The sequence below is a fragment of the Morone saxatilis genome, unplaced genomic scaffold (genome assembly GCF_004916995.1).
Source record: "Morone saxatilis isolate NCDOM2014 unplaced genomic scaffold, NCSU_SB_2.0 Contig19, whole genome shotgun sequence".
Taxonomy (NCBI): Eukaryota; Metazoa; Chordata; class Actinopteri; family Moronidae; genus Morone; species Morone saxatilis.
In genome coordinates, this window is record NW_023339751.1 from 7,190,646 (window position 1) to 7,215,751 (window position 25,106).

The 25,106-nt window shown below is 39.8% G+C and overlaps 3 protein-coding genes across 3 annotated transcripts in view; 1 reads left to right on the forward strand and 2 right to left on the reverse strand.

Annotated features, from left to right (window-relative positions):
- Window positions 1–5,718: 5,718 nt before the first annotated feature.
- Window positions 5,719–7,496, reverse strand: prr18 (proline rich 18). Its single transcript, XM_035663017.1, has one exon. It carries the CDS (start codon window positions 7,244–7,246, stop codon window positions 6,479–6,481), a length of 768 nt encoding a protein of 255 aa, XP_035518910.1. The 5' UTR covers window positions 7,247–7,496; the 3' UTR covers window positions 5,719–6,478.
- Window positions 7,497–8,458: 962 nt separating this feature from the next.
- Window positions 8,459–20,507, reverse strand: sft2d1 (SFT2 domain containing 1). Its single transcript, XM_035663489.1, has 8 exons — window positions 20,287–20,507; window positions 19,604–19,690; window positions 18,433–18,515; window positions 16,151–16,232; window positions 15,229–15,264; window positions 15,076–15,134; window positions 12,483–12,512; window positions 8,459–10,310 (listed from the first exon to the last, which is right to left on the reverse strand). The coding sequence occupies exons 1-8, from the start codon at window positions 20,350–20,352 to the stop codon at window positions 10,271–10,273; spliced, it is 483 nt and encodes a 160-aa protein (XP_035519382.1). The 5' UTR covers window positions 20,353–20,507; the 3' UTR covers window positions 8,459–10,270.
- A 2,975-nt stretch (window positions 20,508–23,482) lies between these two features.
- The window catches only part of lhcgr (luteinizing hormone/choriogonadotropin receptor), a 6,654-nt gene continuing 5,030 nt past the window's right edge, over window positions 23,483–25,106 (forward strand). Inside the window, exon 1 of the mRNA XM_035663488.1 lies at window positions 23,483–23,655. Coding sequence (XP_035519381.1) covers window positions 23,483–23,655 — 173 coding nt within the window. The remainder of the gene's footprint in view (window positions 23,656–25,106) is intronic.

Here is a 25,106-nt window from a genome sequence, read left to right on the forward strand (position 1 = left end):
ATGAATGACTAAAGTCAGGTATCTTTTTCACATCTTTTGATGCAATCATACTTTCAAAACTGGGACAGAACATACCAGGTAATAGCTGGTTTTTGGGAGTGACTTCAGGTATGAGTCATTGTGCTGCAGCTTGGAGAAGGCCAACTTCTTTTGTTTCTGAGAAAGGAAGAAACGAGAAGGAGGCAGACAGACAGGCAGACAGAGACAGAGAGTTGTGGGAATAGAGATTTAAAGTGAGTCTTCCTTGTTTCAGGGCTGGGAAACTGAGCACACAGAACAAATGAGAAGTAAACACGCAGCCACAGGAAGCCATTAACTGCAGCAAGGACCAATTAGGCCCCAGCAGGTGTTCTTGCCTTTGCCTGCTTTGGTCCTGCCTCACCTCTGTGTCTGTGACGGAGCCTCTCGATCTGAGCTGAGGAAACAACGTGTAGTTTCATTTGCTCAGCAATTTGAAGCAAAGGATTCCTACTGGAGGGCCTCTAAAGTCCTTTATTGTGCTCTCTTTGTCTCCCCACCAAGTGCAAGTCATTAGAGAGGACAATTACATCCTCCTGAAGAAGCTCCACTTTTACAGGAGGGGAAGATAAGACAGGATCTCTCTCATGTTAGACCCCCTCCATGCAGGCACTCTCTAAAGCTTATTGCTCTTTTCACACCCAGTCAGAACAGAGACAAGACAGTCAAAATCAAAGTCAATCACATCAGCTGCAGCAGAAGGAGAGCTATTACACAAAAACAGGAAATGGAATTTGTTGAACAAAAAGGTGAAGCAAAAAAAGGTTGTAATAAATTAAATTATATAAATACTGTAACAAAATACCTAATTGTGAAATGTCACCATTACAAAATAGTGTTGATATCTAAGCATACCTATGAATTCATAGTATTGACATACTTTACTTTGAAAATCATCTATTTGAATTTGTGTGGTTTCAATTCCTCTCTTTCAAATTTTGAGAAAGTACTGTAAGAAAACGCTAACTTAAACATATTTTTAAGTACATAATGCAAAGCATCAATATCATTATTATAACAATATATCAAATGATGTTTGTTTCCGCTCCCCCCAGATGGCCAAAAAATCAGTTAATGCACATTTGAGTTACTAACATTTATTTGGTCATTTTTTAATCTTAAAATTCAAGTTAAGTTAGGTTGCTTTGAATTGGATTGGTGAAATGAAGACACCGAAGTCCATGATTTGGTTTAATAATGATCAATCAAGCCTGAATGGAATCTATCAGACCTATCAGGTTGTGTTCTGTTAGTCACATGATTTAAAACATTTGTCCAGATGACTCAATGACTACATTTATAATCCTGAGATGACCTTAATTAAATTAAGAATAAAGATAATACAGATAAAATATTTTAATGCTATAAAGTCAGTTGTATTGAAGTTTCAACAATTATTCAGTAGTAATTGAATTTCACAATTAGGTGTTTTATTGTTTATACGATTCAAATCATTACAACCTTTATTTGCTTCCACAGAATGAACCAATGTATTAACTACTCAAACATCACATGCAAATCATTTGTTTAATCTGCTGTATGTTAACATGTGACTAAAGCAGGTTCATACATACAATAGTTGCATCAGCAGCGTTAGCCCACTATACTGCCTCTACTGTGCAAGACACGAAGGCTCACAGTTAACTGCAGATGTTAATTGTTTTAATGCTATGCATGTCACTTGAGGAGTAAAAGAGAAAGTGAAGGTGTCGTAGTCAAAACAGGGAGGCTTTGATTTGCAGGGTTGTGTATTTGAGCCCAGACTGAGTGCAGTATAGTGGCCTGTGGGCCAAATTTTACCCCCCTTTAACTTTCATAGTTTACAAAACTTTTCCTACTGTAGATAACGAATGTAAATTTAAACAGAGCATGGTGCTGAAATAATCAATCAAGTAAAGCTACCAGATGAATAACATAAATGAATAATGCTAAAACTCCCAATTAATTTCATGTCAGGTGGTTTTTGGTATTTTGGTTGACTGCAAACTAAAGATGAAATTAAATAATACAATTTAAATTAATATTAAATTGTGTAATCAAATATAATTGTATCAAAATATAAGAATCATGCCACAATTAAGGCTCGTATTGCATTATTAGCTGATTTCAGTTTAATGCATATTTCAAGCATTATGACTTGCAACACGTAGCCTTTAAGCAGATATTTTTGTCCCCACAAACTGTAATAGGTTGTAATACAAAGCCTGCACATGACTCAAATAAATCTCCCAGTGTGTCACTGTTCATATTTAATGATTTACCTGCTTAGTTTCACGCTCAGACTTTGCTCTGGCTGTCTCATCTCTCTGCTTTAGCACTAATCTCTGCGAGTGGACCTTGTCTCTGAGCAGGGCAGCATAGCGGCGATAGAGGGCATCTCGGAGACGGTGCATGTTCCTGTACGCCTCTAGATGGCGCTGGAAGATAAACAAAGAAAATGAGGGACTCCAACTGGGAGGGATATGACCTTAAAGGAAGCACCACCTTGGAAGTAGAGAGCAGTGTTTCAGTATTTACTGCAGATGAGGAGGTGATGAAGGTGTTGATTACTGATCAAAGAGCAGATATTCCTTTATACACTTATCTTTCTCTGACTAACAGCAAAATCAGTGTCTAAGTGACTATGAAAGTGTATCATTGATGTCCGTCAACCTTCTCCAGCTGAGCCTGACGTCTGGCTTTGGCCTCTTGGTCTAGGTCTGGACCACCGTCTTGAATTCCTCCCTTCCTCCTCCAGGGCTCGGCTTTGACTGCCTCCCCTGCCTATCAACAGTAAAAACCCAATTTAGATCCTGTGGGAGTGAATCAGTTAGCTGGCCTGAAGATTAAAAAAAGAATGCATTTTTGGTAATCCCTCTCTTCTGCCAAGAGCAACCTCCCACACAACAGCCTGACATTGTGTTCTTGCAATGCCCAGCCAAAAAAAACCTGATATACGCATGGAGGAATATGCCCACCTCCTCTCCTACAAAGCCCTCACCTTATTTCCAGATCTTCAGCATGTCTCTAGGAAACAATTTCGTAAGGCTATGACTGCCGTAAGTATACTATTAGGGCAAAAGTATCCTCATTTCACCCTGATGAAGATTGATCCCCAGCAGATGTGGCAGAGGGAAGCTTTAGGGACAGATTTGAACTACTACATCTTGAGATGGAGCATGTCACCAAAAAAATGCAAAGCTAATGGGAGTAACAGCATGCATGCCAAAGCAGATTAACTGCACATAAAAACATGGATGTTTCCTTTTATATCCCTCAAATGAGGAATAAAACATGCTTGAGCTTTTATGGGAGGACTGTACTCTCTGATCTAAGTCTTCTCTCTGAGGTCGCCCTGTCTCTGGGAAATGCTTGTTCTTAACAGGCTGCCACTGAATGACCACATTACTAAACTTTATGGGCCGAGCCTGTTCAGGAAATGTCTGCTTTGTCTTTTCTCACAAAAGCTGCTGGAAACACGGGATTTATCAGTTCCGTTGCCACAGTAATAGTGTCGTGGCAGAGCAGAGAGACCTGCAGTTCTCTGCTCTCACTGCTGTGTGCAAAGTGTCAGTGACGGGACGAAGGCAGCATCCATCTGCGCTCCCTGCCACTATAAATCAGGGGAGGATAAAGCAGCTGTCCTGCTGAACCACGTCACTCTGCTAGACAGCCATCATGATATCGCAGGGAGGTGGACAGAAGCCTGCAGCCATTCCTTTTTTTTCTCCTCCTCTTTTTTTTTACTCTGCATCCAAAAAGGCAGATGGGGTTGGTGAATCACAGACATTGCAGACAAAAATAGAAAATAAAGACATGCGATGCTGCAGGTGTAAACAGAAACAGTTTGTGGCAGTGGATGAAAAGACAGAACTGAAAGGAGAGACCTACAGCATGGGGTGGAGTTAACAACTCCAAATGAAAAAGACCCCAAATGGCAGTTTGGAGAAAGTGTTTCCACTTGTAACCAAGCCGACCGTCTCAACTGCTGCCAGCTCCTGCTTGTTTAAATTCTACTTTTTCCTATTGAATTCAAGTATTTGAGCTACTCCAGACATAATAATGCAGTTCTCACCCCCAGGACAGACACAGTCATGAATAGCTCAGCCTCAGGCCTCAATCAGACAGCAATGAATACCAGAGAGAGGCACATAAACAAGGCCACAATTGAAATGACACAATAGGGGAGGATTACACAACTTTCGGTCACTGAGCCAGCAGATAATATCATCACAGGGGCCACGGAGAACCGAACTGGGTCTTGGTACACACTGTACTGGCTCAGCCATGATCTCAGTCGCTGTAACATGCTACAATAAAACCACTTTGTGACACTGAATGGGAACATCTATCCAGGACAAGATGCTTTATTCTAGCTTGTTTGTTTACTCACATGACGTAAATGAGATATCTGTAATGTCCTGTACTGTACCACAATAAAAAACTTGTACTAGGACACATGATTAATTACTCTGTTTATCCATCCCCGAATAAAATGTCATTTAACAGGATAACATCAGGGTAAGATATGAAACTCTGCTGGTGAGTGGGTTATTTAAAATACCTTTCTGACAGCAACAGGTAATAAGAGCGCATCCGAAATAGAGGGCAAAGTGCTTGATTGATGAAGGGCTTTGCGCTCAGATCTCATGGCAAATCCACTAGTGAGGAAACCTTTAGAGACAACAGGCATGGATTGCTGAAAAACAATAATGAAGGAATCCATACTGAAAAATTATGATGATTTGGCATCAGCTTCCAGAATAATATCAAACGACAGCGTCACCTGAGGATATAGAAGTCATTTTTCTAAAATATCTTACCAGTTGTTGGTGTGGGAGCTTTAGAAACACACTGCAATGTCTCAAACATTACACTCCTCTGTCCAACTTTAAAGTGCACCACAGTCTGAGTAAAACTCTGGTTACCAAGTTACAGAGAACAATACAGGTTTAACAATGAGTTAAACCCTATTGCAGGTCACTGCACACATTTTAAATGTGTTGAACCCTGCGTGGAGATTTAATTTGGTCTGAGGCTTACATGTGGTTGCTGTTTCCTTCAGAGTTTCCCATGACTGGTTTAATGATCAATACAAAAAAATGTAGTCAACTGAAGTGAACCAGCAAAGAAGCCAAAAGTATCTTAATGGCTTGAATTCTTGTTTACTTTAATGTTTGTTTTATTTGTTGTTGTTTTTTGCTGAGAACAGTCATATACTGGTTTGTTTCTAAGCCCTCTAAGTCTTGGACCTTCTCTTTCACCCTGAACATGAAGTTCATTGCCACTTATAAAATAAAAACATGGTTCTTTGTACCACATGAGCATGGGAATGTCAGAATTAAGCTCACAATTCAAACTGGGAATACCTTTGTTGCAAATCATACAGTTCTGGCACTTTGGATGAAAACATCTCCCAGACTTTGGTAGCAACACTATCTATCTCTAGTAGCTACATGCATTGTTTTGTTTGATAACAAAAGTAAAGCAGATTGGAGGTAATTTCCTGAGGGGATCATGCACCTGGGCCCTACAGTACTCTGGTCAACCCTGCTTAACAGGAAATCTAAGAAGCTTAGACCACTAATGCCCAAATGGCCCCAGGTAGTTACAGTGGCAACAAAGAGCCTTTAAAATACAGCCTGGGAACTGGCCAGAAATGTAAAAGAAATCTAAATGACTGCAAATCAGCATCATGTAACAGAGTTATTTAAGAGGCACAACACAAATGAGCTTTCAAAAGATTTAAAAGGGTCAGTAACATTTTACTTCAGATGTCATAAAATCATCAGCTGAGAAAACGTTTGACAGTACAAATATTTAGTAAATATTAAATACTGTACATCACTGATAAATCCCTACAAAGGATATAACCCCTCTTATTAGAGGAAACATAAACAGTCCAGTTTTGTTTCAGCAGCAGGCGCATATAAAGCCCTGTTGTTGACAGCGTATTGTTCTCCAACACAAAGGAACGGTTTGCGTCCCTTTACGCAAAACCCCTCTGCCAATCCACAGGCGCCCCACTGAAAACTAAAAACATGTGCAAAAGGACGAGAATATTAAGGTATTCAGTTCAAACTTCAACAAAACATTGGTTAGGCATTAAACTCGCAAAGCAACGTCCCTGTGAACCGTAAGAAGCACTGTTGGATGAGCCACAGGCTGCACTTGAGCTTTAAAATCTTATTGTTTTAAAGTGAATGTCAAATTTCATCTTATTCCAATGCAATTTACTCATTTATTTTTTTATTTTCTTGAATAAAGTGTCAGTTTCTTTCTATTTTTAGTACATCATTCCGAAAGAAACTAACATTCCTTTGGAGGCAAGTGGATTTCCTCCCCTCATTTGCAAGCGTTTCATTTACAAGACTCAAATTTAAGATGCCATTGCAGCAGGCCTACATGGGTGCACATTTTTTCACGAGTCCATCATCTCTGCTCTCAGTCTGCTGAAAAACGTAAGATCAAAAGTCAGGTGTCAGCAGCCTTTAAGGTGCGGGAGTGCAGAAAGTTTGTCCACTTTTCCCAAAGCAGCGGCGTTTTCGACACCTTTGAGCCACTCTTTACATTTCCTCACAACAGTCTCATCCACGTCTCCATCCTCTTCCTCATACTCCACATCGTCGTACTTGTATTGATCGTTCAAAAGAGATATTTTAACGATGGCGGTGATGTCCTGCTCGGCACTCTCCACTTTGGCGACGGGAGCGCAGCCCTTGGATCCTCCGTGCGCCTTTTTGGAAGGAAAAACCCGCCTGTGCCGAAAGTCCGCGGAGGCGCAACACTTCTGTTGCTTTGCCATCATCTGCTTTTCCAGATTTCGTTTTTGGATGACAAGTATGGCTTCAGGGGTTAGGCTGAGGGTAAATTGGATCTCCTTCTTCCCGTCCTCTCTGCCATGGAGGTGTCTGGTGGAGTCCATGGAGCTGGAGCGCCTGACTCCTTCGGAAGAGTCCTGAGGTTTGGGCACCGTCAGCCAGGAGCATTTTCCCTGGGTCTCCTGTCCGGCATCCTTCTTCTGAGTCGGGCTTTTGCTCTTCTCTTGCTGGGCTTTTCTCCCCAAATTCCTTAAATTCGCCGATGTCCAAGAAATGGACTGCTTCTCCTTATCGGACCCCCCTTTCTCTCTGCCGGATTTGCTGGTGAGCTCAGTCTGAGGAGGCACTCCGTTGGCTTTCTTTTTCCCGAATAGATCCCTGCCAGGAGAAGTGATCCGCTGGTGGAGGCTGATAGGCGGAAAAGGCATTTTTTTGTGTGGCTGGAAGTGATCAGGATATAAAAACGTGCAAGTGTTCAAAGTGCAGACGAGGAAGCCCTGCGCAAAGCGACGAGCAGCGCTCTGCGGGCATTATCCAGCAGCGGGGTGGAGAGAAGCTGAAGTGCACCTGTTGTCCACGCTGACTGGAGTTCAACTGGTGCACACACACAGCCTGGCTGCTTTATGGTCGAGCCGGCATGAAGGCGTGGTCAGGAGGAGCACCAAACAAAGCCACGAATAAACTGTGGTGATGTCATTTCATAATTTCCAATAACTTCCTGAAGCGATGAGCCACATTCACCCTGATGTTCCTGCCGCCTTTCCTCACAGCGCCTCTGTGCTGTGTTCCAGTCATTGGACCAGTCACATATTCAATTAATATAAGACAATCAGCCTGAAAAATGGTAATTATCTTCAAGAAATCGTGGGAGTAAGTGGATGAATACATTTTTTAAGTGGCCAAATGTGTATGTGGTTGTATTCAATGTGACTCATTTCTGCTTATTGTTTAGAATTAATTAATTAAACGAAAAAAAAAAACATTCTTAATTTTAGCCCATATACATTTTTACATAATTGCACCTCAAATGGTAAAGACATCCCTTTAAACTGCAACTAAATTTAAGTTTTTATTGTTTTCATATAAAATACACAGCCTGTCCGGACACAAAATCTACATTTCTCATCTAAAACTCACATTTTTTAGTTAAAGTAATCCTATAGCCTAGATGTTGATGCCTCCCTATACCTTACATGTATATGGTCATAAAAACACTGGTCCTGTCCTTGAACCAACAAAACATGTCACTGGCACAATGCAGTTTGATTTTATCCTTTGAGTCAATATAGTCTTGAATGTCAATTAACTGATGTATGTACATGGCCCATTGTTGTTCTTTCAGCCATGTAAGCCTATATGAAAGATATCTGGGGGAGTATACAAATAGTCCACACTATTGATTTCTCTTCCTTTCTGCTGTTATCTGCACTTTCAACCAGACAGATCCACAATTGATTCAATGTGATTTTGTTTCCCTCAGTGTAGAATTTAAGAGGAAATCAATATTTGCTTCCACATCTATAGTTTTTACTCGGTTTATTTCATATCGCCTGAGGAAGCATTTTGTCAGTTGCTCTAGTGATTACCATATCCACCAAATCCATATGTGGCATTTTCCATCAAATGAGACCAGAGTTGTGTTTCTGTAGCACAATATTTTAATGTACTCCTTTAACAAAACTCAAAAATCTATTTAGGCCAACAGTCCACCGACTCACTCTTGGAAAATAAAATGGTAAGTAAATTACCCATGACACAACACAAGCGTAGTTATTTATTCATTTTTACAAGATGAGCTTGGTCATTAGGCTGGAGAGAGGACACACAGACATGTTTCATTTCAGTGCTTGTTGTGGTGTGGGATCCCTCTTCTCTCTGACATAACAATGGATTAGATGTAATGAAGAGGAAACTGTTGGGAGACTCTTAACAGATTGCCTGGGTCAGGGTGCCTCCCCTTCAGCCTCAAAACTTTGCCGTAATCCCAAAAATGGCGAACAAACTATCACAAAAAAACAGCCACACTCCTTCACTCAACAGAATTGTTTTATGCCGAAGATTAATTGCTTAAGGATTTGCTGGGTCTCAGCCAAGTTAGTTGAACTAGTGCTGAGGGGAGATTTTGCCCATGCTAATCCACCACCACCACATTATACAAGCGTCTAATGAAACTGTGTGGGGGCAGGACATCAGGAAGTGCTGTTATTTAGGAGCATGAAGCATAAAGAAAACCTGGAGGCATGTTTGTTAAACCTTGAGCTAATCCCGCAGCTCATACACAAGGAAACGGGGTGTGTTGGGACTGTCTATATGTGGCTACTGATGCCATTTTTAGTTAAAAAAAAAAAAAAGTCTTTCACTTTAAAACAAAATCTGTGGTGAAATCCACGACGGACTCCCATTCCAAGGTATTCTATAAAAAAAAAAAAAAAACCCACACACCTCCTCATCAGGATAATTTGAACATCTGCACCACAGATGGGGGGAAGGCTGAGGTTATGAATCTTCCAGAGGAGGTTGTCATGACAACCGCATCCTCAAAGGCTATGCCATCATGCTGAAGCAATATAGGGAACCCGATGCAAGCTATACTGGGTTATTAGGTCACGTCAAAACCACAATGCTCAGAAAGGCGTAATTAACTGGGTCATTGCTACATCTGGCAGGGAATCAAGTCTAAAAAGGAGAAGCAATTTTAATGTAATCTGATGAGCTAAAGGGGGGGCAGGTGTGTTCCAATACACACTGAGGACGAACAGACAAGACAGGGGCTGCTTTTTAAAAGAAAAAAAAGAAAAATCTCTTTAGCTGGAAAAACCTCAAAAGAGCCATCATATCATATATCCCAGTGCATTATCTGTGAAGCAGTGCCTCAATTACCTAAGGGGGAAATAATCATAAATAAACATGGAAGCGCATCAGGGAGTCTCTTTATACATCAGTGCCTCAAAGACAGACAGAAAGACAATGTGTTTTAATAATGTTTGTGAGTAGGAAATCAAAACACCATCCAGAAGGAAATGGAATTTCACACTGTTTAAGATGTAATTGTGTATGGTTGGTCAATATGTCAACAGATCTCTATACATATATTTATAATGTTAAGGCACTTTATGTTGTAAATAACAATGTATTGCGAAGTCAAAATTATTTCCCTGCACCTCAATGGTATAAAATCCTCTGAAAATATAGGCACATCTTTAAATATATTAAGCATTAAAGGCACTCATGTCTCTCACAAACAAAAGCAAAAGCAAAAGTGTTATAATCTGATTACAGTTAGAGATCTTCGAATAGACTTAAAAAGCGAGAATTCACAGTATGAAAAAGCCATAGTAAAAAATCTGGACATATAGTGTATAAACAACATAGATGTATATTTTACAGAGCCACCATTCTTGCAGTTTGCATATTAGGATCAGTCTTCAATGCAAATTGTGGATCAGAGACTCCTAACTCAGACAGGTTGTGAAGCATTTCATCACAGCATCCCTGTAGGAAAAAAAAGAGACATAAAAAGAGAGAAAATGTCATAAACAAACAGCCAGGACAATAAACACTGAAATAAAGAAAAAGAAATGTTGCTTGAGTGCTGTTCTAAAACTGATCCAGGAAAAAATAAACACAGCAGAAGCAAAAGTCTTTCATGTGTATAAAATTAAAAGCGACACTTCCATCCTTTGTTACGGTGATTTGGGTGGGGCTCGTCATGAATAAGTGAGTGTGTTTTGTCGGGGAAGCACCACATGTTCGGAGTGATGGGGGCTCCCTTTCTCCAGGTACTCTGTTGACTGGGATGATGCAATACGAGCGATCTCCATGGTTACCCCCCCCACACCGTTTTGCTCTTGCCATCGGTGTGTTGCTATGCAGACTTCGCCTGCAGCCACAGTCAAATTTCGGTGGAGGAGGTGTGAAACCCGTCAAGGTTAAAAGGAGAAGGGGGGATCATAAGCAGTCTGAGAGGGAGGAGGGGAGGTTGGTGGACAGGCGAGAGACTTGCTCCTTCAAATGCTCTGGTTTGTCACTCTGATCTCTGATGTATCAACAATAAAAACACTCATATTCTTCCTCTTGTACAACTTTAGTTTTGTTTTTATATATATTCACTTGAGGCTTGATGCTATTTTTGCTTCTTCAAAAACTTAATGAATAAATGATCAGTCTGAGTGACTTCCCCCCCTATTTTTCATTAAATATCAGAGCAACAGTAGCTCTAAGGCACTGTGGGAAGTGCACATGCAGCAGGTTTTAGGACCTTGGTCTGCAGGCACGAGTGGTTATAAATAGGCAACAAGGTAAAATACATTAAAGGATCAAGTCCATTGGCCATGTGGTGTTGTGGCTAAACAGGTATCACAGTTGATTTGGTCATAGACAGGAACGGGGAGAGACTGCAGTCTAATACTTATTAATATGTCACTCAAGAGGGATAAAAAAAAAAACATCCTGCTGCTCTCTAACAACATACAATACAGAGCTAAATGATCAAATCTAAATTAAATGAAAAATGGATTAAAGTAAGAAGCTTAAGGAGGGATGACAATAATGTGTTGACAAGAAAACACAATAGGACAAAAGGAGTAGGAAATAAATAAGTTATCATCAGGACTTCAACAATCAGCCCAAGAACTAGTTGTCAAATTTGCATTTCTCCAAAGGAATTTGGTTTTCGGAGGGGTGGCACGGGAAAAGGTCTTTGTCTCCGTTCTGTATTGTTGTTAGCATTTGGTTTGGGGGAGGGGGAACTCAGGGTGGTTATAGGACGTCTCTCAGCTGTCAGGATGGATTATAGGGTCGCCCGTATACACAAGGCACTTAGTGGGGGGGCTGCACGGGGGCTCTGGACCTCACCAAATGAGACATAACCCTGCTTACAGCTGGACTGACAAAACAACATCACACCTCATGCTTGGCTTAGGGAAAGCACTGAGGTGGTACACCATTTGAGACTATTAGAGAAGTGAACATCTGAGTGCTGCAGTGAAGTATTAGGCTCTATATTGCACATTACATACAACAACAACAAACCAAGAAACCTGGAATAAAGACCATTATGTGATTGTGAGATTTTTATCCTCCTATTATGCAGGACAGCCTACTTGGGTCTAAATCTAATCAAAAATTTGCACTGTGGTTTAACCCTATAGAGCTTAATATAAGCTCATCACAAGCTACAGAGACATATTTTGGTAAATCTGGCTGAAAGAGCATTATTCCACAAGAAATGATTTCATTTAGATATTGTGGATAAAGCAAATAACATCACAGGGCAAAAGCACACAGGAGTGTGAAACAACAAGCTGCCATTTGTTTGACACCAAGTCCCTGCACTAGTCATGGGGAGGGGGGATTACAGCCATATGGTGGAGACAAACAGTGTTCAGAGGTAAATGAAAACATGTTTTCATTGAAGGGTCGCTCGCAGTATTCCCTCTATTTTGTTGTCTGGCAGTACGGTGTTATACAATGTTTTATTGAGATATGAATAGAAGATGTATTTAAAGGTCTCTTTTGATAGTAGCTGGATTCTTAGACGTGGCTCAAGTGAAAGGTGTGCTTATATAGTCAGACTCAATTCAGTAAACATACAGCTGAACATAACATGAAAGACAGATGCAGATCAATTCAAAGTCAATGCAGAGAAAATCTTAAAAATCTTACCTGGCAAATGGAATATAAGAGATGCTATACCTGAAACAGAAAAATACAAAGAAAAAAAAGAATGAATGTTTATGTTAAACAATAATTACATAGAGCAAAGTACTAACATAACAACAGACTGAGCATGTCAAACTTAACACAAGCTGGGAAAACATGCATTACAATTAGTATTTATTTCATGTTATGTAATGAATGTGTGGTTCTTAACTTAAACTTAAGTTAAATAATGATTGTCTGCCTTCCATGGGTTTGTAATTATGTGGTGTTTAAGAGATTAAAAGCATATAAAACCCAAACACAAATAATACAAGACTTAAAACAGATATAGGATTAAATAGCAGTATAATAATGGATTTCACACCAAAATGTAAAATATGTGTTTAAATGCGCCATCAAGTAGTAATCACTGGACCGAAGGGTCTTTGATGTCACTCAGAAAGAGGATTAACCAAACGTGATTGTGAATGAATTGGATACACAGTAATCTTTGCACTAATGACTCTCGACAGATTGCTAACCAAACAACAAGTACAACAAAAACACGATACCCTGTACTGTACTTGTACAATTATTATAGATGACGTTCATCACAAAAAGGCACTGATCAAACACCTAATATAGTTAAAATATGTGAGGAATCTGGTAGAGGAGTTGAATGATTAACCACAGCCCAAGCGTGAGCATGACCGCCATCTTATTTTACCACCAGTTAGCAGGAAACCCTTGTACTCTACACATATTTTAAATACATGTCCTTATTGTCTAAACTAAATAAAACAAGTAAAGTTAAGTAAAAGCTATCCGTGTTTTTTAATTTAACTTCCTACTCTATCCTGAGTCAGTGTCAGCCTGTAGTGCTTCAGTGTGGTACGCTCACCTCACAGAACTCAGCCTGAGGACTGGACTTTGCCCACCTCTGTGTGTGTGTGTGTGTGGGTCAGTGGCGACGTCTTATTACAGAACCACCTTCACACACAGACGTCTGAGTGCCTGCGTAGGAGTGCACTATGCCCCCCAGTCTGTTAAGAATGAGCTAGGGCTGTGTGACTTGTGGTTTCCATGGTGATGCCTCTGAGAACGCAGGCAGAGCGGAAATGAATGTACTACATGTAGGTGCAAAAATGTAGTTACGAGGGTGACACAGTCCCGCTCCATGATGCACTGACCGTTCCCTTCCTCCTGGGAGCTGCTGGCGGTTTGTGTTTCCATGCACATTCACATTCACCGAGTGTCTTTTGTTACTGCTGTGCAAATATGTTCAAATTAATGAACATACAAGTGCTGACATGCCCATAGACCATCACTCACAGGTCTTACTATTAACTGCCATGTTGGAACTTAACCCCACTGACCTCATTACGATATATGCCTTTTTTCCTAACTACTAACAATTATTTACATTATTGATATGGTCAAATATTTTCATGTTTCATCGATTCATTGTATAGTCAAAAACATATTGGAAAATAAGAACGTACGTCACAATTTCCCAGAGCCAAAGGTGATCCTTTGTCAAAACTGAAATAATCTACTTACAATCTTAAAACTGAGAAAAGCAGAAAATCCTCACATTCTGAGAAGCTTTTTTCTTCATAAATGACTAATTCTATTCATCAATTATCAAAATAGTGTTGATAATCAATTCTCTGTAGATTGACTACAGCCCTAATGAATAGAAATATCATGGCAAAACCATGTTGTTTTCAACTCAACACAGATGATAAAGGCTTTTTCAACTAGGCAGTGTAAAAAACATAAAGTCTAATAAAGCAGATGACAAAAAAACTCTTTGAATACAACAATAAAATCTAACTGATTCTCATCTATACCTTCTACACACTAAGTAGAATAGATTAAAGTTGTTTAGGTCTTCATTTTACATACTTATCATACTAATAAACGACCCAGAGGTGACATATATTCTCACTGGACCAGTCACCTGTGATTTTAGTAGTAGTAATGACCCCAGAGGAAGCTGGCAGAGACTTTGTCTTGTGTGTAAACAACACAGACGGAAATAACTGTCTGCCTGTACGTCTCCAAGTAGGTCCACACTGATCCAGGATCCACCTCTTCCTCTACAGGCCAAAAATATTCTGACCTACTATGATGCCTGGCAACCTACCTAACAGTCTACTTACGTGATGCCACTGAGGGAAACTAGGGCAAAACAATGTGCTCAAAGTTTTCATATTGCTTTAAATGTGCATCTGATCATCATTATACCATATGGTATGGCATGTACTCTTTATACTCTGAGTTAAGAAAGCTTGAACTCTCCTGAAAATATACGATGCTGTGAAATGATGGAAAAATTCTGCTGTAGTGTGATTAAACGCACAGTGTGACAATAATGGAGTAAGTGCAACCGTTTACAGATTCAGCCGCACACATGCCAACAGCAGTAAGTCAGCTTAAAGCATCAGCAGTGTGATTAACTCAACTCATGGACATTTAATGCAAGCCAAAGCAGCTGGAGCAAGTTCTCCATCATTGACAGACGGCTCCATCTGAGTAGGCGTGAGTGATGGGTAAATTAATTGCCGACTGTACTACAAGGGCGAGATGGCTCAGACTCTCAGGTCACACTTACCATGTCATTGCCAAAAACTGCAGAATACAGAAGATGATGGCCAGCCCCTTTTTATGCCACTGTAAAATACAACACAAAATGGTTATTGTAATAGTTGAAAACTTAAGCAATAAAGACTGTAACTGGCTTTAAAACTAGGCATTATCTACTTACCCAAAACACTGCACAAAGCGTTAGGGCAAGGCAGAGCTGGTGGAAGAAGAAAGGAATGGTTATCTTTTTTAAACATTTGTAAAATGACATTTGCCATCTGCCATGTGTCAAGATACTGTGAGTAACTTTATATTTGTAATCCTTTAAGGTCACAAGGTGACGAGTACCAGATCTTTAATTTAACCTGGCCTTATCATCCAAAGTCAAAGGGCTACAGACCTTTTATGTCCTCAAGAGTATAGGTGAAAGCAGATACAATGTAAATGCACTGTGGCCTCATGTAAAGAAGGCCACAATGCATTTACATTTTATTGTACATTGCAGACAGAAAATAGCATCTAACATTTACTGTATCAAGGTATGAACCAAGGTTATTATAGTTTAGTTAACTAAACAAAAAAATAACGAGGTGTGAAAGAACATTTTAGTTACTGAAAAATAAAATAAAAACGAATGACTAACTAATGATGAAAAAATCATTAGCAGTGTAAGGGTACACCCCTCTTTATCTTGAGGTCAGACAGCCATTTACGAAGCTGTTACATCTCTCTCTTCAAAGCACCAGACTACTTTAAAAAAAACTGTACTTTTACCTCACAGAAGATTGTAGTTGCTGGTCTAGTGCTGCCTTGAGAGCATAGATGGATATAACGGCTTCAGTTTCTAGTCAGAACGAGCTGTTTGAGGGTAAGGTAAAGCCCTAAAAATATTCTAAACACAGCATCAATTTAAACTTATATTGACTGTTTTGTATGTGGCTAGAATATGTTTTTCTTCTGCCCCTTTCCACAGGAATACGTTGCCTAATTTCCATGCTGGTACTTCTCTGTACTCCGGTCTTGCTGTCCACCATCTACTGTAGGTAAACCCCACTTCTAACTAACCCTTGAAGGTCCAAAATAACAGCAAAACACATATTTACCAGCATAACAATGGTGGCTATCAGTCTTGTTGGTTCAAACATGCGCTTCAGCTGTTTTAGTGGTCCCATTAAGAAGCAGGTGCTGTAGAAGAACAAACAAGAAACAGACACTTTAAAAATCAGGAAAAGGGTTCATTGAACTGTTGTTTGAAATGTTAATCCATGAAATTACTGTGATCATGTTTTGTCTTCATATCAGGTGCAGGTGTATTTTAATTGTTCTCTCCAGTGAAGCCAAGATTCTGTGTGTATGTGTTGAATTGACACTGTTGTAGATGGATTGTGGATGTTGTAATAATGCATGTTTGAAAACGATGACTGTACAAATATCATCCGGGTTGTCAGCTCTGACTGACAGAATACACACAAATCACACCTCCATACACAATGAATACTCTGTATTTAAAGTTTATGCTCTGGGTGGATTTCCGAACAGATTTGATACGAGTGTACACACATAAATATCTTCTGAGCGACATCAGAATTGTGTTGCCACCATAATCAAATATACGCTTCACGTTGCAATTATTAGAGGGTAAATATTTCATGCCCCACACCATAATGACACATTTAAAACCTCCTACATGATGCATGCGTGACGTCAGTAAATGTAACGAGACAAAGGCTTTCCCCACTGACGAGGCACGCAGCTCTGGGCTCGGCAGAGCTGAGTGGGTAGAGGGAGTCTGTGTAGCGTCGCATCTGTTAGATGAGACACGAGAGCAGTGTGTGTTGACGCAGGCTCTTTCTACTGGTCTGCTGAGAGGGATGGATCCTTCTCTTTTTATCTGCTCAATGTGACAGAGACATTAATGATGCCCATGCACACTGCTGATGAGGGGGAAGGATGACAGCATTGTTACTGCCATTACTGATGTGAAAATAATGCTGTATTGTCTAGTGTCTAGAGAATCTGTCTATATATGTAACTTTGATTAAACAGTGAAAGTTGTCGGCTAAAGTTTGATTTAAAGCTAGATTCTTTTTTTTTGGTTACAAAACAAAAAAACAAGAAAAGACACCATTTGCCAGCCTGGCATGGTAAAATGTGTATTCTGATACATATCATTTATTATAGTGAGGTGACTTTTCCAAATCTAAACAATGTTATTGCTTGTAAAAAGAGGATCATGCTATAGCACATGATGTATGTTTATTGTTAGGGTTATTTTAACTGTATGTTGATATAAAAGGAACCAATGGTCTCTCTGTAATCTTCTTGCATTCAAAGTCACCTAAATATGAAAATTGGTTTAAGATCCCTAGAATATGACACTCTCCTGGTAACCTCGGCTATGAATGCAGAAGATGACCCAGTTTCTTGACACATCTAAACCCTCTGGACATACGATACCTGAAATAGAGACTGGCCTGTCTGAATAAAAAGCCTCATCAACGGTTCACTGTCTGTCAAAGAAGTCAAAGACATCGTGATTATATTAAAACCTTGGATTATCTAGATTAAATAATCCATAATGTTGTAAAATCCAGTAGGCTGTAGATATCTAGTGAAGCCAAAATTATAATCTTACTAAATCTTACAGATTTGTATAGTATGGTGTCCTGTCACTGGGAAGCAGACATCATCTACTCAGTATTCTCCCACAGATGTCTTGGCAAATAATAATAATATGAAAGCCAACACTAATGTTTGGTCTACTCAGAGAAAACAAAATAAACAGTTGGGAGACACAGATACACTGTCTGTTCCCACTTTAACCCTAATCATTTCCTCTTGACTTTCACATGACATACAATTAGGCATAATAATCTAGATCACAATTAAATCAACACAAACAGGTGCGAGATGTATCCTTTGCGATCAGAGTACCTTCTGTTGCATCAATTGTGCAAAACCTTTTCACAGGTAAGCCTGTCTGAGCATTTTTTAGAATGCATGTATGTAGTGATAAACAGTCTCTGTTTCTCAAACAAAGTTGCAAGATTTCACACCATTTTATGAAGCTGTTTACTAACCACAATATGATTGGAAAGGGAGTTTTCTATTTGTTTCAATGGTAGGAACACTGAAAAAGTTTAAATGCTAATATGATTAAATAATGGAGATTATTGTTTTAGCTATAATCCTGTAGCCTGGAACAGTAGCGACCACTTTACCGTCGAGGAGCAAACCTCGGAGAAATGTGTGGCTGTGTGAAGAATGACTGTAACAGAGCAGCAGTCATCAAGGCCAAAGGATTTCAGAGTGTATGGGCCTGATGCATCATCATGTGCTGTATTTCAGGCAGTGCGCCATACTGGTGAGAAAATACTGGTTTTACCTGGCAAGAGCTGCGAGATTCCCTATTGTGTAGAAGACGGCAAAAAGCTTGATTCCACCTGGAAGGAACAGCAGTGCTGAACCCTGGTAAAACAGGAACATAGTCTCCGTCAGCTACACAGAATAATGTCACCACACTTACTAAAAAGTTCACTGAATCCTGAATAAGATTGACGCTTGTGTTATTTTAGAAAACAAATAAACAAAAACAAGACATTCTGTGGGCTGTCTTGTGTTTTTACTGAAACATAATGAGCTCCCCCTAGTGCCAAAATACCACAGGGCTTTGTTTAATAACCCACAAACATTATTTTGATCATTTTCAGTGGTGGCACACTTAGTGTTGAGTGTGCACTGAGAGAACACAGTTACGAATAAAGCTTAAAATCATACGTTGATGCATATTTGACTTGCAGCTAATAAAAAAGGAGTCAACTTCTTGGCATTGCTTATTTCTACCGAGAAGCCTTAGTGGTAAAAGGTAATGGAAGAGAGACTTTAAGATTACACGTGGTTTGTTGCTAAATGTGCAGAGATCCTCAGACGGGGGCTACACTTAGAGGCTGTGTTGGGGCTTCGTCAGTGTGAATTATGACTATGCAGTGGCTTCAAAGTGTTATCAGCAAATACTGCCTGTCATATGACTTCCTGTCATTTGAACTGTGAACTACACACAAACTGACACATTCTGCTCTTTCACGACATTAAGCCTTTATATATCTTAATTAAGCATACGTGTGAAGCACAACAGGGCAGGGTTTTGCCTTGATGGCAATGGCAGTGAGCCATGTTCACAACTTGTTTTATAGTGCCTACAAACCAACTTGGTTTATTGCCAAGTAAGTTTTTACACGTACAGGGAACATGTCTCGGTGCATTGGTGCAGTCATTTTTAAAAATATAAATAAATAAAGATGAAAAAAGATGAAAAAAGATCAAAAACTGTGCAGGAAAGATATTTACAACGTGCAGGACAGAAAAACCAACGGGAGTGCATTAATGTAATATGCATATATACAGGGTGCGTATTAAGAGTCAGTGTCTAACCCTAACTTGGACCATGGGTAACAGTATTACCCGTGTTGTGTACGCTCTGCATTCCTAATGTCTGTGTGAAGGCAGACAGAGCATACAAGCTGCCTTTTCAACATAAAGGGCCACAGAAAACTCACGAGTATTGAACACAGGATGCCTCCAGCAAAGCATATGACGAACCATTTCACCCTGGTGCTGTAGCTGAGAGAGCTGGCATCAAGGACCTGGTAAGAACAATGGGAGGATGTCACAAGACAAACTGAATGACCTGCAGAGAGACCCCCAGGCTTCCCACTGGTGACTCTACTATAACGGCCAAAGCCGAGCAAACAACACCTAGTCACAGTATTATCTTAACACACAGACACACACAGACACACAGCACAGGTCTAAGTTAAAAAGGACATTACTCAGTACACTCAACTTGCGCAAAAACAACCAATAATATAAGCAGAATCACCAGGTGATATAAAAACACAGGGCTCAAGTCACCTTACCTCATTTCCTCCTCATCGTGAAACGCGTGTAAAAACAAAAAGTATAAATAAACAAACAAATGCAGTGTATTAAATGCTGACAGAAGGATGATAGCTAGCTGCAAAAAACAAAAACACAAAAACACACCCCACACCGAACAGAAACATGATAATGAAACTGTTTCAGTTTAATTAGCTAACGTCTGGGGACACTTTCACTTTCACAGCTTACTAAACCAACTTAGAAAAAGAAAAGAAAAGCACATTAGCATTAATAGCAAATATCTGAACGGTAACAAGGACAGGAAAAGAAAGTAGCACAGTCATACAGTAACGTTAGCTACCTGTGCAGTGAGACCCAACTCTTCATTGTCGTCTTGTCCGCTTAACACACGACGAAGCTTGTCCATCGTTAGTTTTCAGTAAATAGGCAGAAAAAGAAAGAAAGAAAAGTTTCTATATTTCTAAGTGTACAGCTGCTGTTTATGTCTACAACTTTTGACCGCAGCAGTGGCAACTCTAACTTCCTGGCTTCCTGGATTGTGCTTTCTGTAAGTGCTGACCTAGAATCGGTTTGTACGCAGCCAGTGTTTGAGCCTATTCGTTGGGGAGGTGTTTTCAAAATCCGACCGCAGATCAGCTTGTGAAGGCAACTTCAACCAAGCCCACTTCCCCGGAACTGATGCTGCCTTTCAGTGCAGTCGGAAATTACAACATCATTTGCGCACAACACTACACCCTGCAGACTGTACTGTGTTTACAATGTCATGGCATGTATGGTGTGATTGACTGTTGGTACCTTATAGTATATTTAATTCAAAGTAGGAGTTGAGGTAAAAAAAAAACAACAACTATTTATTAAACCAATGTAAGTAGACACAGAATATATATATTATATGCCAAACAGGCTTAGTGGAAAAAGTGAACATCACTCCTTAAAATACGAGAGTCTCTTTGCTTGTTTTAGCCTATTTACCTAACGTTACTTTTACATGACTCCTTACTATTTTAAATATACGGTTTAAAACCGACCACTGGTTTGCCAGCTGTTGTTTTTCTGTTGCTATGTCGCCACCCAGTGGAGATAAAACGTCAAGACAGAAAACAGTTTGGCACAGTCAGTACATTATGTCCTCCTTACATGACCATGTTTGGTGGTTTTATTAATTTATCTTGTGCAGACTGTTTTGACTAATTCCATGCATAACTTTAGCATTCGCTTAGTACTGGAAGTGAATGTCTTGTTTTACCTGAGTCATGTTAGGTGCGCCATGTTTTCAATTTCAGAATGGAATATAATCTTTCGAGTGTTAAAACATTTTGTGTCTCAAGGCTACATAAAATCGCCTTGCCTTTATCAAGAACATAACTGGCGCCAAACGAAATAGCTTACAGTTATGGGAGTCTTGACTTTGGGTCACACTGTCCTCCTGAGGGAAACAGTCCAATTGACTTGGCTTCTTGTATGTAAGACATTTTAATTATATTTAAATACACAGAAATTACAGGCACAAGAAACATAATCAAAAGATAAGGGTGATGCTGGAAACACAACAACTCATTCCGACAATCCTCAAGTTTGCTGTGTATTTGCAGACAGCTGACTAAGATAAGTAGACTACTAAATTAAGCTATTAAGCATAATTTTACACCTGGTGCATTTACAGAAAATGTGAAACTTTATCTGTAAATATATAAGCAAAATGTAAAACTTGCACTCTCAGACACAGCTGTGAGATAATCCTTCTCCCTCTTATAATGAACCTGCCTGTTTGGAGACTGCAGTCATCTTATCTGTCACCTTTGTAAGCGGTTCACTTTGGTATGGTGGAAAGTGGAAGTCAAAATCTAAATATTTAAGTTGCCAAGGAACACATCAAGGCCTTGGTGTTTCAATAGATTATACAGCTCCATTTATTCTTCTGTCTCATGCATGCTGACTGGGCATGGTGTAGACCTTGACCACTGAGATCATCCCTTAATCCGTGCACACAATTAACATAATTCAAATAAAGGGTCCTTGAAAAAAACGTCTCTCTAGTAAAATTGAAGCTCCTCTTGTCCACATGCCAAAATGTCCTAAAGCAAGAACTGCAAATTGATCCTGATGGTCGGACCAGCACGTTGCATGCTAGCTTGATGCTTGAGGATGCTCGATTGGTGTGTGTATGAATGGCTGAATGAGAGGCAGATTGTGAGGCGCTCTGGATACAGTGGCAAGACCAGAATTTTTTTATATGTGCGGCCGATGGATGGCACACCAAACCAGAAGCCAGGGGAGCAGTCGGACTTACACAAGCGGCTGGCTATTTGTTCCTTCACATGAACTATTATGCAAACTATACATTATTGATTTAAAGTACTACTCCCCACTTGAGCATTTTTGAGCTGTAAACTAAATTATATGACTGTATTGTGAAGAAACACATTCTGGTATTAATATTTCTTACCAAATCTATGAAAATCTGCATTTCATGGGTTGAAAATGCCTCAAAACGCCTCTCTGATATCACCCTGGACCTCACAGAGGACCACAAAGAGTGTTAACACCCTCTAATCAGAGGAGGGAAACTGCTGCCCTCATTTTCAAATATGCTGATTGAGAGGCATCATTCACAGGAGTTTGCTAGTTTTTGCTAACTCTCTACTTACTATTTTTCTGTTATGGTGCAATGGTTTAGACTTTTGACAGCTGTAGAAGCACCAGACTGCATTATTTCTCTTGACAATGATCCCACGCACTGATACTCCCTCCACAGACACACACAGGTACTGAAGAGTTAGTCGTTAGCTTAGCTATAATAGAGATACCACACAGAAACTTTTACAAGGGGCACATGAATGTGCTTCTAGTGACTATAAAAGCTAGTGGGCACAAAGAGAGTCTCACAGCAGCTGTTCATGGCTGGTCAGCTTGGTTAGCTTGGTCAGTCATTGTATCCGGGCTCCCCTGGCCACCCCTTGGCAGCACCACTGTAAGCACTTTATAAATGCATCTATTTTTATTATAATAGTAGCCAATGGGACCTCTTTTTATAAAAAGAATCATAATCATAATCATAAAAACAATTATTTTAAAGGAGGTAAGCACATTTAACCATAGTCAATAGAAGGTGTGCAATTACAAGAAAATGCTAAATGTATAAATATATTTATATGTTTTATTGAATTGTTCCCATCTTAAAAACCATCTGCACTCTGAACTGTAACTCTGTGATTTAAGGCTGATTTAGGACTTGACTTACTGTAATGGATCAAACCAGTAATATTCAACTACCAAATGACTAAAAACAAAACAGCTGTTTACAACGTCTGACTTTACTGTGTGGTGTAACAGACAGTTTTTCCACTTTGATGTGAGTATAACATAAACCTCAGCCGACTTTGCGACACAGGAGCCACTTGATGAGAAGTTGAGTAACAAGTGGCTGAGACTGTCCTCCGCACGGGTTCGATGACGAAAAAGAGACTTTAGGGGAGGGCCAGAGATCTTAATGCGCAGCATTCAGCGAGCATCCCGGCTTCTGTGCGTTTTCCAGAATGTGGACATCAGTGCCAGCGCTCTTGTTCCTGTCTGTTTTAGGCTTCTACGGATGCAAGTGCGCTCCGGGTTTCGGCTGTCCAAGGATCTGCCGCTGTTTCTCCAACACAATCAGATGCAACAATGTAACACAAGGGTCGGCGCTGATGATGGATCACAGAGATAAAAGACTGTAAGTTCACACTACTGAGATGGATTTACGAAAGAGGCAGTGCTTGCTTGATATGATACATTTAAAGTGAATGAAAACGTTATTGAAGAGTGGTCAGTCTATGTTGGTTAATGCATTTGGCTCTATAATTATCACTATAATCTGTTTCTTTATTCAACCCCTCTGATAAAATCATTACCAAGATTATTCCGTGCGTATTTACGCATGGAGGAAGGATGGAACGCACTCGCTTGTTGCAATGCGCTCAAATTTAAGTTAATTCAAGGCTACTAAAGTGATTATTACACGTTTACATTTTTTTTAATATTTGATTGTATCATATTTGAATAGTTTGTTGAGATGTATTCGCGTTTGTCCCCGCTTCTATCCTAGTTATTTTTGGAATAAAGCACTACACTGACATACACTAGCCTACTTTAACAAGCATTTACTGTACCTGTTTAATTTGTTGGAACCTTAAGCACTCCCAAGTTTAAAAGACAGATGTGAAGTGAAGTCTATGATCACCCCCCGGCGATCAGTACAATGGCAAATGACAAGTATTTTGTTGGAGGTGTCCTAAATTTTACCCACTGACAAGACCTTTTGCAGTGATAGTCAATATAAATCTTATCAGGTAAGGTATATGGTACATCTCTGTTTGGGGTTTCTAAACATAAAAACATCAGTGAATCCCCCATTTATGCGTTATTAATGTAGTCCAAAAATATTTTACAAATGTAAGCTTTTCTGCCCACACAACCTGAGGAGCTAGTCCAAGAATCCACCTTGTGTTGAGACATTCCTTATTTTAAATCATTTAGTTTTTATTTCCAAAAATGTAGACCAATCGAACAGACATATTTTTTACACTTTTTTCAATCAAGTGGTTGGCAAAAGAGGAATGCTGCCGTTGTCAGTAATGTTAAATGAGACCTTAAAATTTAGAAAACCTAGGCTCAGTTATGTGTTGAGATACAGATACCAGGTAATCCTTTATTAGTTCCCCATCAAAATGGACGAATTCTGTTAGGAAAACTCGTGCTTACGCTTTCCAATTTGTTGTGGCCCCTGGTACACCCCCTCCACGTGTAACTGATAATGGAATTTTTAGAAGATTATAAAAGGAAAACACCCATGTTTTACTGTATTTTACGTTATTGGCCCAGAATGAAGGAACCATCAGCCTTCCCATGAATGTTTATATTTAATGTATTTCATGCCTTTTTACCACTCACTTTTAGGCAAAAGTACAGCACATTCTACTTGTTGGATAAACAGAGGGCGCTGCATGTGTGCAACCTAATTAGCCTGTGAAAGAAATGTCAAGTTTGATCTCCCACAAAGGTCAAGTAAGCGCAAGTGCATTTCGTCTTGCCTCTTTACGGGTTTCTGGGCATCCAACAGCTCAGGTTTTGGAGTTCACCACGGACCCTGTACAAAAACCGTTTGAAGGGGGGGAATCTTGACCC

Bases quoted from the DNA above. Each gene is read 5' to 3' on its own strand.
- prr18 (XM_035663017.1), bottom strand. From the start codon at position 7,246: ATGCCTTTTCCGCCTATCAGCCTCCACCAGCGGATCACTTCTCCTGGC.
- sft2d1 (XM_035663489.1), bottom strand. From the start codon at position 20,352: ATGGACAAGCTTCGTCGTGTGTTAAGCGGACAAGACGACAATGAAGAG. The intron at 19,691-20,286 runs GTAGCTAACGTT...TGTTCTTACCAG, and splicing joins AGTTGGGTCTCACTGCACAG to GTCCTTGATGCCAGCTCTCT. The intron at 16,233-18,432 runs GTAAAACCAGTA...GTTCTTCTACAG, and splicing joins AATCTCGCAGCTCTTGCCAG to CACCTGCTTCTTAATGGGAC.